The 13,044-nt window shown below is 43.3% G+C and overlaps 1 protein-coding gene across 5 annotated transcripts in view; it reads right to left on the bottom strand.

Annotated features, from left to right (window-relative positions):
• Positions 1-13,044, bottom strand: part of mecr (mitochondrial trans-2-enoyl-CoA reductase) — a 103,829-nt gene that overhangs the window by 79,211 nt on the left and 11,574 nt on the right. For all 5 annotated transcript variants that reach the window (XM_070898925.1, XM_070898924.1, XM_070898922.1 and 2 more), the window contains one exon: positions 8,479-8,610. In XM_070898925.1, coding sequence (XP_070755026.1) covers positions 8,479-8,610 — 132 coding nt within the window. The remainder of the gene's footprint in view (positions 1-8,478; positions 8,611-13,044) is intronic.

The following is a 13,044-nucleotide window of genomic DNA, read 5'->3' as shown; positions in this document are numbered from 1 at the left end:
CAGTGGAAGCTTCATCCAGCTCCATCCCCTCCCCCTCCCCACATGTACTTAGCCTGGAGGGTTGGATTCGAACAAGTTATCCTGATCAGGCTGGTCCTCGCCTGAATTTTCTTCTACATCGTCAGGGTCGGCCTCAAGTTCTGCAAAACATAACAGAATACAGACAAATGGTTAGCAGCAGAGGAGGGGGCAAGGTGGGTGGCATGAATAGGCTCACACAGCACAGGCCAGGCAGCACGCTGATTTGAAAGACCATGATGAATGATAGCACACTGCATCAACCGAAGCGTAGCTGATGGAGACATGCCCAGGGATTGAAGCATAGCTAGCCCACGCAGTACTTAACATTTAGCAAAGCCAGACTTTGGAATTTGCAGGACTTACCCTCTCCCTCGAGTGTGGGCCCAGCTTGTGCAGTGCTGATTATTTTTTTCCAGGCAAGACCCATAAAAACAGCGACCCTCTCTTCCAAGGGTGTCAGTGGCTGCAGATTTGCCGGGCCTCCTCCTGTTCGAGTTCTTTCCCTTTTATTATGTGCCACCTTCCTCTGCAAAGATGAAAACATAACTTTTTAGAGAGGGTGCCTTTCTGCTGGATGGGACAAACAGATGGTCACATTTACAATTGCAATTCCCAGTGAATAAATAAAAATATTACTTACACTAACTACTTGACCAAGGCCCTGTCACTTCTTTTTACACTGGCCTCCAGATCTCGTGGTGGTCACCATTGCGCAGTAAACTTCTGCAACTTGGTTCCTGCGTTTCTTCATTTCTTTGGGTGGAACTTTTATGTGACCTCTGCTGGTGTCCAGCTCCTGCCATCTGTTCTCAATCATAGTAACTAGTGCTTCCACTTTAGCCTCTAAGAAATTCTTGGTCCTTGCACCGCGTTGCATCTTGTTCTGCTGCAGCTGCGATTTTTCCAATGCTCTCACGCAGCACTTATAACACACACAACTGGCTCTTTAAAAATGACCGATAGCCAAATCGGAGCTGTACCGCACATGCGCATCCATTGCAACGACGTCAGAAACATAACTTTTTTTCCCACGCATGCGCAGAAGGTGGGGTATCGTTTTTCGGTGCAGACAGCAGGCTCCACCCCCTGAGGTGACTGGACACGCTGCGCGGCACCAAATTCAAATTATAGAATGGGGAAACTTTGGCAAATTATTTCCGGCGCATTTCTGGCCGAGAAAAACGGGCATAACTCTGGCAATACGCCAGAAAACAGGCTTGGGTAAAATTGAGCCCCTTGTTATTTATTTTGTGTTGGTTTCAAATATCCCATATTTACAGCGAACAGTCAGATAATCTTCTGGATCTCCCATTTCCAATATTCCTGCCACCACTAAGGTTCTGGGTCAAGCAAGGTAGATTCTAAATGAAGGAGGGAAAGGTCAGCTTGCTGGGGAATAAGGATCAGATATACTTTTGTTTCAAACAGTGGAACTATTGTGTTCTGTGCAACATTGCATGTTTATTGAAAGAGGGCAAGTTATTTATTTCATATTTATATATCTTATAATTAATATTTGGTAAGATTTCTACCATATTAAGCTTTATTCAATTCAAGAGCACAGCTTCACATGGCATATTGTTCAGTGTATGAAACTGTTCCTTTGATTGATTAGAGCATGGAATTACCCAAGGAGTGCTACATTGGCTGAAATGTTCAACTCTGTATCAGACGTTAAATCAAATTCACATTTCCTCAGTACAGGTGGATATTAAAAATCCTACAGCACCATTTTGAAGATCAGGAAGTTGTTGTGGCGCGTTGGCCAACATTCCTTCCTCAACCAACACCAAAGAACACATTAACCTTACATGCTACGATCCATGTGGATAGTCTGCACCAAGGAGTCAGTGTCCAAATTTGCAGACAAAATTTAGCACCATTCCAGCTCTTTCACTCGATGCTACTCTCAGTTCCACCCACTAGCACTACTCCTGGTTCCTCCCATGAGTAATGCTACTGACTTTTGTTCAGCAGTGTTCAATTTCTTGGAACAGCAGGAGCAAGTTTTCATTGTGAATTGCAGAGACGGGAAGCGTGGTGAGGAAGTAAGAATACCAGCATGAACTGAAAACTGGGGAAAGAGGAGAACTGCAGGAAGAAGTCCCAGCATGATCTGGGCTGGGGGGGTGTGGGGGGGGGGGGGGGGAAGAGAAAGAATGCACTCATGAAATGGGAGGAGGGGAGAGAAGGGAGGAAGACTTCCAAGGTGAACTGGGGAGTGAGGAAGAGAACAATTATGTAGGATTACATATGATAATACGGCAAAGAAACAGCCCATTCAGCCTAACCAGTCCATGCCGGCGTTTATGCTCCTCTCATCTTTCCTCATCTAAATCTATCGGCATAACCCTCTATTCCCTTCTCCCTCATATGCTTGTCAAGCCTCCCCTTAAAAGCATCTATAGTATTCACTTCAACCACTCCCTGTGGTAGCAAGTTCCACTTTCGCACCACTCTTTGGGCAAAGAAGTGTCTTCTGAATTCCCTATTGGATTTCTTAGTGACTATCTTGTATTGATGGCCTCTAGTTATGCTCTTCCTCACAAGTGGAAACATTCTCTCTATATCCACTCTATCATAACCTTCCATAATTTTAAAGACCTCTATGAGGTCATCCCTCAGCCTTCTATTTTCAAGAGAAAAGAGACCTAGCCTGTTCATCCTTTCCAAATATGAATATCCTCGCATTTCTAGTATCATCCTTATAAATCTTCTCTGCACCCTCTCCAGTGCCTCTGTATCCTTTTTTATAATTATGGCGACCAGAACTGTACGCAATATTCTAAGTGTGGTCTAACCAAGATTCGATACAGCACCTTTAGAAAGACATGGATTAATCAAGGACAGCCGGCATGGATTTATTAAGGGAAGGATGTGACTGACTAACTTGATTGAATTCTTTGAGGAGGTCACAATGAGGGTCGATGAGGGTAGTGTGTTTGATGTAGTGTATATGCATTTTGGCCAGGCTTTTGTTAAGGTCCCCATGGCAGACTGGTCACGAAAGTAAAAGCCCATGCGATCCAGGACAAAGTGGCAAGTTGGATCCAAAATTGACTCAGAGGCAGGAAGCAAAGGGTAATGGTTGATCGGGGTTTTTGTGACTGGAAGGCTATTTCCAGTGAGGTTCCGCAGGGCTCAGTACTAGGTCCCTTGCTTTTTGTGGTATATAATCAATGATTTAGACTTGAATGTAGGGAGTATGATTAAGAAGTTTGCACATGATACTAAAATCAGCTGTGTGGTTGATAATGAAGAAGAAAGCTGTAGACTGCAGGAAGATACCAATGAACTGATCAAGTTGGCAGAATAGTGGCAAATGGAATTCAATCCGGAGAAGTGTAAGGTGATGTATTTGGGGAGGGCTAACAAGGCAAGGGAATACACATTAAATGGTAGGACAATGAGAAGTGTAGAGGAACAAAGGGACCTTGGAGTGCATATGTCCACAGATTCCTGAAGCTAGCAGGCCTGGTAGATGAGGTGGATAAGAAGGGATATGGAATACTTAACTTTATTAGCCGAGCCATAGAATACAAGAACAGGGTGGTTATGCTTAAACTGTATAATACACTAGTTAGGCCACAGCTAGAGTACTGCGTGCAGTCCTGGCCACATTACAGGAAAGATGGTATTGCACTAGACAGGGTACAAAGGAAATTTACGAAGATGTTGCCTGGACTGGAAAACTTTAGCTATGAGGAAAGATTGGATAGGCTGGCTTTGTTTTCTTTTGAACAGAGGAGGCTGAGGGGAGACCTTATTGAGGTGTACACATTTATGAGGGGCCGAGATGGAGTGAATAGGAAGCACCTATTTCCCTTAGCAGAGGGGTCAACAATCAGGGAGCAAAGATTTAAAGTAACTGGCAGGAGGTTTAGAGGGGATTTGAAGGGATTTTCTTCACCCAGAGGGTGGTGGGGGTCAGGGACTCACTGCCTGAAAGTATGGCAGAGGCAGAAACCCTCACCACATTTAAAAAGTACTTGGATGTGCAGATGAAGTGCCTTAACCTACAGGGCTACGGACTACGAGTTGGAAAGTGTGATTAGGCTGGATAGATCTTTGTTGGCTGGCGCAGACACGATTGGCTGAAATGGCCTTCTTCCATGCTGTAAATTTCATCCACAAATTTAGAAATTAGATTTTTGATTCTAATGTCTAAATCATTAATGTAAATTGTGAACAGCAGTAGTCCCAGCACTGATCCTTGTGGAACACCACTACCTATCTTCTGCCACTGTGAATAGCTACCCTTTACTCTTACTCTCTGCTTTCTGCCTTGAAGCCAGCTAGCTATCCATACTGCTACTTGTCACCTGGCTCCTCATTCTCTGACCTTGTTCATCAGTCTATTTTGGGTTATCTTATTGGAGGCCTTTTTTAAAATCTAGATAAATTACATCTACGGCATTACCATTGTCTGTTACATCTTCAAAAAATTCACTAAGGTTGGTCAATCAAGACTTGCCCTCTTGAAATGACTTTCGTTAACATATTTTTGGTTTCTAGATGTTCTTCTATTTTCTCCTTTAGTAGGGATTCCATTACTTTTCCTACCACCGATGTTACGCTGACTGATTATAATTCCCTATACATGTTCTATCGCCCCTTCTTAAATATAGGTATTACATAAGCCACCCACCAGTCCTCTGGCAATACATCTTTTTCTAATAATTTATAAAATATGTATAGTAATGCCTCTGTTATCTGCTTCTAGATTCCTTTAAAATGCATGGATGCAATCCATCTGCCAGGGGTTTTATCCTCTTTAAGTTTGATTAATTTATTTAATATATACCCTCTTTTTATTTTAAATGCACTTATCTCATTACAAATCTCATCGTCCAATGTCATGTCCACCTGTTCTATCTCCCTGGTAAATACTGAAGCAAAATAATTATTTAATATTTCTGCCATCTCTCCGTTACTTGTAGTATTAGCCTGCTTTGCCTATCCCTTAATGGCCCTCTTCCCATCCCAACCTTCCTTTTTATATAGACGCGCCTGTAAAATATTTCACTATTTTATTTTATGAGTCGTGATCATTTAATTTCATAGTTCCTCTTTGCCTTCCTAATTGTTTTCTTGACTTCTCTCCTAATCGCTTCATATTCTCCCGTATCATGTACTCCCCGGCTGTCTATGTACTTAATGTATGCCTCTTTCCTCACCCTCAATTGTTCCCTTATGGCTTTATTAATCCATAGAATGTCATTAGTGTTTCATTTCTTCTTTCCTTTAAGCGGAATATATTTTTCGTGCACGCAGTTGAACAGTTTTAATATTTCTCATTACTATTCAACATCGTGTTTTGCCAATATTGTTGCCCATTTTATTTTCCCAAGTTCTATTTTCAGAACCTCAAAATCAGTTTTTCTCCAATCTATTAACCTGGTTAATGTCCCAGGACAGATCCACAATGACTCACAATTTATCCACAAGAATAAAAGATTTAAAACCAAATTCTCACAATCTTCCAAATTGCTACAATCTTCCAAACTACAAGTGATAGAATACTTGCAGCTTAAGTTGTGACAAGCCCTTGCTTCACTGCACTACGTAGTATAGACTGATATTCAGGGCTATTTTTAAGTTGTCAGCATTTTTGAAACTGCTGTTCAGCTTCTGCTAGTTTTTCAAGTTGGCATGTATGGATTAATAAATCATAATAATCACTGCTGTTAGTGGGAACTGTGTGCAAAATGGCTGCTGCATTTGCCTATGTAACAGTCCATGCACTTCAAAGTAATTAACTCTATGTGAAATGATTTGAGATGTTTCTGAGAGATATGCTAAGGTGTTATTTAAATGTAAACCTTCATTTCTTAAATCTTTCTTTAAAAAGAGCTTAAATTCATTCCGTAGCAAGGAGGGGGTATGGGTATTGGGGTGGGGGTGGGGGAAGGGTAGGCTTAGGGAGAGAAACTACATCAGCGGGACCCAATAGCAGGCTGTCAAACTGTCTCAGTTAGCGTAAAGAGGGTCAAACTCTGTTGGCGGGGGGGCTGGCATACTTGTTTGGAGGAGTTGACATGGCTCGCAAAGTCACCCAGCATGCGAGAGGGAGGGGACTCTGGCTACCTCTATCACTGGGGTGGGATGCGGGGAAGATAGGTGAACAGGCTAGTTCCCATTGGGGTGGGTGGGAGTCAACCAGCAAAAATATTCTCAGCATGTTGAAGAGTCATGTCAGGGTTGGACAAGCTGTGTGCATGGGCAAGAACTATACAGGCCTCCAGTGCCATTAGTGTTCTTCGTTGGGATGGACTATCAGCATGCAGAGGCTTGTTGATAGTGGAGAAAAAAATCTCAAAAGGAATTTAAGTTTGGGTTTTTGTGCAAGGCATCATCCGTCCAAGAGTCAGAGAGATTATCAGAGGTTTACAGGCAGCGTTTCCAATTTATTCCATTAGCCAATAACAAATCACGGAACAAGTTACTGTGTATCCGTAGAACTTAGGAACAGAGAATTTACTGAGTATTCAATTTCCTTCACAGCCTTCAAAGTCATCATCATCATCATTACAGGCAGTCACTCGGAATCGAGGAAGACTTGCTTCCACTCCAAAAGTGAGTTCTTTGGTGGCTGAACAGTCCGAGAGCCACAGACCCTGTTCCAGGTGGGACAGACATTTGTCGAGGGAAGAGGTGGGTGGGGCTGGTTTGCCGCGCACTCCTTCCGCTGCCTGCGCTTGACCTCTTTGCGTTGAAACTCAAAGAACTCCATGCCCTCCCGGATGCACTTTCTCCACCTCGGGCGGTCTTCGGCCAGGGTCTCCCAGGTGTCAATGGTGATGTCGCACTTTACCAGGGAGGCTTTGAGGGTGTCCTTGCAACGTTTCCGCTGCCCACCTTTGGCTCGTTTGCCATGAAGGAGCTCCGCAAAAAGCATTTGCTTAGGGAGTCTTGGATCTGGCATGCGAACTATGTGGCCTGCCCAGCAAAGCTGATAAGAGTGTGATCAGTGCTTCAATACTGGGGATGTTAGCCTGGACGAGGACACTGATGTTGGTACGCCTGTCCTCCCAGGGGATTTGCAGGATCGTGCAGAGACATCGCTGGTCATATATCTCGTCTATGCCTCTGATCCATACAGGAGGGCGGGTATTACAACAGCCCTGTAGACCATGAGCTTGGTGGTAGATTTGAGGGCCTGGTCTTCAAACACTATTTTCCTGAGATGACCAAAGGCTGCACTGGCGCACTGGAGGCAATGTTGAATCTCCGCATCAATGTCTGCCTTTGTTGATAAGAGGCTCCCGAGATATGGGAAATGGTCCACGTTGTCGAGGGCCGCGCCATGAATCTTGATGACTGGGGGTCAGTGCTGTGCGGCGGGGACAAGCTGGTGGAGGACCTTTGTCTTACGGGTGTTAAGCGTAAGGCCCATGCTTTCATATGCCTCAGTGAATACATAGACTATATTCTGGAGTTCAGCCTCAGAATGTGCACAGAAGCAGGTGTCGTCTGCATACTACAGTTCAACGACAGAGGTTGGGGTGATTTTGAACCTGGCCTGGAGGTGGCGTAGGTTAAACAGCTTCCTACTGGTTTTGTAGTTTAGTTCCACACCAGCGGGGAGCTTGTTGACTGTGAGGTGGAACATGGCGGCGAGGAAGATTGAGAAGCGGGTTGGAGCGAGGAACAGAGAATTTATTGAGTATTCAATTTCCTTCACAGCCTTCAAAGTATTCCTACTCTATCACCTGCAGTGAAAACTGTATCTTTGAATAGGTTCAGATGTCCTGCAAATGGACGCAATTGATTGATCGGGTGACATTATTAGAGCTTTCAATAAAGAGAGACACATTAAACAGTCCTCTTCCTGCTAACTTGGTAAATGCACCACATGCTGCACAGAGACCAGAAGGTCCCATCTCAACTTCCTGGTCTGTGCCGAGTTAAGCTTATCTCAACCAGTGCAGCAATTGAGGTGCTACAATTGGCCTCAGCACGCCTGGACTAGGGCCAGGAATAAAAATCAGCAGTATGCCGACTACTCTTCTTATATAGTCTAGCCCTCTTAATTCATAGTTGCTTCATTTGAATTCTGTTAATTCAAATTCAAACTTTGCAACAAAAACTCCCTCTGATGTTATCTGAAAAATCTTTACTCGAACTACTACAGAATTTGAATTTTTTTCCAAGCAAAAAAAGACTTTGAATTAACAGGAGCCGTGTGTACAAGTCAGTCTGATATTTGATAGTTGCCATTTTGAGTAGAAAACTACAAATGGTACAAAAGCCATCCTCTACCATATTTCAATAAATTAAACATATGCATCAAGTTGCAACTTAAATATAGGAGAAATAGTGGCCAATTTTAAGTTTATAGCATTCAACAATAATAAACTGCGGCAGCACACCCATTGGAATCTAGTCCTCGTTTTCCTTGTTTGCTACATCATCTTTGAAGTGAGGCTGAAGAAATACAGAAATACAGAAACTTACCCAGCCCTGCATCAGATGGTATCACCCAGTCTCCTGGCTTCACATCAGTCACTTTACTGCCTACATCCAGGACTTGTCCTACCCCCTCATTGCCTCCAACTGCTGGAAGATCAGGGAGAATAGGGTAGGTACCTGCAAAAAGACACCAAATAATGCAAAGTGTGAGGAAACCGCACTCAAGCTTCGGCATGCTTTTGTTAACTGCGCAGCCTGCTGGGCTGTATCATAATACAAGCAAGGGTAAAGTGGGTCACTTTCTGTCTTGTGGCTGAAAGATGAGCCTTAAGCCACTTATACAAATGGTGTATCATTTTACCTTTGTTTTTATTTACTTGTTTTAAAGAGGACTGAACAATGAATAGATTAAAACATTGCACTTTCACCTATGAAACATGGGTTCAAATTCTCTCTCTCTCCCTCTATCTAATGGGTCTACCAGTTCCCAGTAAAATGAACAGTCTCACAACAATTCCACAGGACAAAATAATTCATAAGTCAGTACTAAATTAGCAGACCCACTCTTACGGTGTACGTGGATGGCTGTTGTGGAAATAGAAGAGCCAGTTTTGATGCATTTGAGGGCCGTTTCGGAGGTCGAGGTAAATGTAAATTGCTGAAAAAGTACATTTGAACTTGTCAAAATTAAATTGTAATGTCAGCAGTTTATGGACCCCTGGAAGACCTCAGCAGTGCAGCTCCAAGTGAAGACACCCAATATGACAGGTTTCCAGCACATTGGGCAGAAACCTGCGGCCTCTCCCGGTGGGTATGTTGTGTGCACTCACCCGAAGAGGCCTTGCAAATGCAATTTGACAGATTGCAAAAGCTGGTTCTCGGCGCATGCACATTGCATGCCGAGAACCAGCTTTTGCAATCTGTCAAATTGCATGCATAAGAACGTAAGAAATAGGAGCAGGAGTACACCATTTGGCCCCTCGAGCCTGCTCCGCCATTCAATAAGATCATGGCTGATCTGATTGTGGGCTCAGTTCCACTTCCCTGCCTACTCCCCATAACCCTTTACTCCCCTATTGCTCAAAAATCTGTCTATCTCTGCCTTAAATATATTCAATGTCCCAGCCTCCACAGCTCTCTGGGGCAGAAAATTCAATAGATTTACAGCCATCAGAAGAAGTTCCTCATCTCAGTTTTAAATGGGCAGCCCCTTATTCTGAGACTATGTTCCCTAGTTTTAGTTTCCCCTATGAGTGAAAATATCCTCTGTGCATCCACCTTGTCGAGCCCCCTCATTATCTTATATGTTTCAATAAGATCACCTCTCATTCTTCTGAACTCCAATGTGTATAGGCCCAACCGACTTAACCTATCTTCATAAGCCAACCCCCCTCATCTCTGGAATCAACCTAGTGAACCTTCTCTGAACAGTCTCCAAAGCAAGTATATGCTTCCTTAAATATGGAGACCAAAACTGTACACAGTATTCCAGGTGTGGCCTTACCAATACCCTGCACAGTTGTAGCAGGACTTCTCTGCTTTTATACTCTATCCCCCTTGCAATAAAGGCCAACATTCCATTTGCCTTCCTGATTACTTTGCTGTAGCTGCATAATAACTTTTTGTGTTTCATGCACAAGGACCCCCAGGTCTCTCTGTACTGCAACACTTTGCAATTCTTTTCCATTTAAATTATAATTTGCTTTTATATTATTTCTGCCAAAGTGGATAACCTCATATTTTCCCACATTATACTCAATCTGCCAAATGTTTGCCCACTCACTTAGCCTGTCTATATCACTTAGCCTGTCTATATCCCTTTGCAGATTTTTTGTGTCCTCCTCACAATTTGCTTTCCCACCCACCTTTGTACCATCAGCAAACTTGGCTACATTACACTCGGTCCCTTCATCCAAGTTATTAATATAGATTGTAAATAGTTGTGGATCCAGCACCGATACCTGCGGCACCCCACTAGTAACTGGAAAATGACCCATTTATCCCTACACTGTTTTCTGTTAGTTAGCCAATCCTCTATCCCTGCTAATATATTACCCCCAACCCCGTGAACTTTTATCTTGTGTAGCAATCTCTTATGTGGCACCTTATCGAATGCCTTCCGGAAATCTAAATACACCACATCCACTGGTTCCCCCTTATCCACCCTGCTCATTACATCCTCAAAGAACTCCAGCAAATTTGTCAAACATGATTTCCCTTTCATAAAACCATGCTGACTCTGCTTGATTGAATCATGCTGTTCCAAATGTCCCGCTACTGCTTCCTTAATAATGGACCCTAGCATTTTCCCAACGACACATGTTAGGCTAACTGGTATATAGTTTCCTGCTTTTTGTCTGCCTCCTTTTTTAAATAAGGGCATTATATTCGCGGTTTTCATATCCGCTGGGACCGTCTCAGAATCCAGGAAATTTTGGTAGATTACAACCAATGGATCCACCATCTCTGCAGCCACTTCTTTTAAGACCCTAGGATGTAAGCCATCAGGCCCATTAGTCCCATTATTTTACCTGGTACTACTTCATTAGTGATAGTGATTGTATTAAGTTACTCCCTCACTATAGCCCCTTGATTATCCACTATTGGCATCAGTGGGAGAAGAACATTCGCAGGTGGAGACTTGGGCTATTTGCCCAACTTTTTCCCAGCATATGTCCTTCAAACTCTTACGCGTGGTAAAAGCAGGTGTATAGCCTACTTTTACCAGGCATAAGAGTTTGAAAACATAGAAAAATTAACTGTTGCTACTTATTTTTATATTAAAAACCCTGTCTATGAAGGCAAGTTTATTTTTAACACTATCAAAACATTTTTTTTAATTCAAAAAATTAAGTTTTTCTCTGAAACTTTTAATTTAATGCAATTTCTATTAATTTTTTTTAAAGTGTAGTGTTTTTTTTAAATTTATGTTTGTGTTTTATTTGATTTTAGGGGTATTCTCATGGATAGTAATGGGAATACTACATTGTGATTGGTGGTCGAGGCCCACGTGATCTCAGGATACGCATATGATCCGAAAAGACATGTTCCCTTATGCTGGAACTAGGCCTCGGAGTGCAATTTTACGTTCCTCTGGGACCACCAGGTATTTTCCTTAAAAAAATTTGGTCGGAGGCGTTCGCCTGCAGGAAGTCTCCGACCGCAATTTTCCCCCCATTGCCTCAAGATTTTGTACACTTGGAATTCTTTCTTATAAACAGGAGATTTTTGGGGGGGGGAGGGGGGGGTGGCGGAGAGAGGGCGAAGTATTATAATTGAAAGTATTTTCAATGTACCACTTTTCCATCTGGAAAGCTCCTCATATACCAAAATACTGAACCCTTCAATAGTAATATAGAAACATAGAAACATAGAAAATAGGTGCAGGAGTAGGCCATTCGGCCCTTCTAGCCTGCACCGCCATTCAATGAGTTCTCGCCATACCCCTTGATCCCCCTAGTAGTAAGGACTACATCTAAGTCCTCTGAATATATTTAGTGAATTGGCCTCAACAACTTTCTGTGGTAGAGAATTCCACAGGTTCCCCACTCTCTGGGTGAAGAAGTTCCTCCGCATCTCGGTCCTAAATGGCTTACCCCTTATCCTTAGACTGTGACCTCTGGTTCTGGACTTCCCCAACATTGGGAACATTCTTCCTGCATCCAACCTGTCTAACCCCGTCAGAATTTTAAATGTTTCTATGAGGTCCCCTCTCATTCTTCTGAACTCCAGTGAATACAAGCCCAGTTGATCCAGTCTTTCTTGATAGGTCAGTCCCGCCATCCCGGGAATCAGTCTGGTGAACCTTCGCTGCACTCCCTCAATAGCAAGAATGTCCTTCCTCAGGTTAGGAGACCAAAACTGTACACAATACTCCAGGTGTGGCCTCACCAATGCCCTGTACAACTGTAGCAACACCTCCCTGCCCCTGTACTCAAATCCACTTGCTATGAAGGCCAACATGCCATTTGCTTTCTTAACCGCCTGCTGCACCTGCATGCCAACCTTCAATGACTGATGTACCACGACACCCAGGTCTCTTTGCACCTCCCCTTTTCCTAATCTGTCACCATTCAGATAATAGCCTGTCTCTCTGTTTTTACCACCAAAGTGGATAACCTCACATTTATCCACATTATACTTCATCTGCCATGCATTTGCCCACTCACCTAACCTATCCAAGTCACTCTGCAGCCTCACAGCATCCTCCTCGCAGCTCACACTGCCACCCAACTTAGTGTCATCCGCAAATTTGGAGATACTATATTTAATCTCCTCGTTTAAATCATTAATGTACAGTGTAAACAGCTGGGGCCCCAGCACAGAACCTTGCGGTACCTCACTAGTCACTGCCTGCCATTCTGAAAAGTCCCCATTTACTCCTACTCTTTGCTTCCTGTCTGACAACCAGTTCTCAATCCATGTCAGCACACTACCCCCAATCCCATGTGCTCTAACTTTGCACATCAATCTCTTGTGTGGGACCTTGTCGAACGCCTTCTGAAAGTCCAAATATACCACATCAACTGGTTCTCCCTTGTCCACTCTACTGGAAACATCCTCAAAAAATTCCAGAAGATTTGTCAAGCATGATTTCCCTTTCACAAATCC

The sequence above is a fragment of the Pristiophorus japonicus genome, chromosome 14 (genome assembly GCF_044704955.1).
Source record: "Pristiophorus japonicus isolate sPriJap1 chromosome 14, sPriJap1.hap1, whole genome shotgun sequence".
NCBI classification, from domain to species: domain Eukaryota; kingdom Metazoa; phylum Chordata; class Chondrichthyes; family Pristiophoridae; genus Pristiophorus; species Pristiophorus japonicus.
This window is presented reverse-complemented; position numbering and strand designations above follow the sequence as displayed.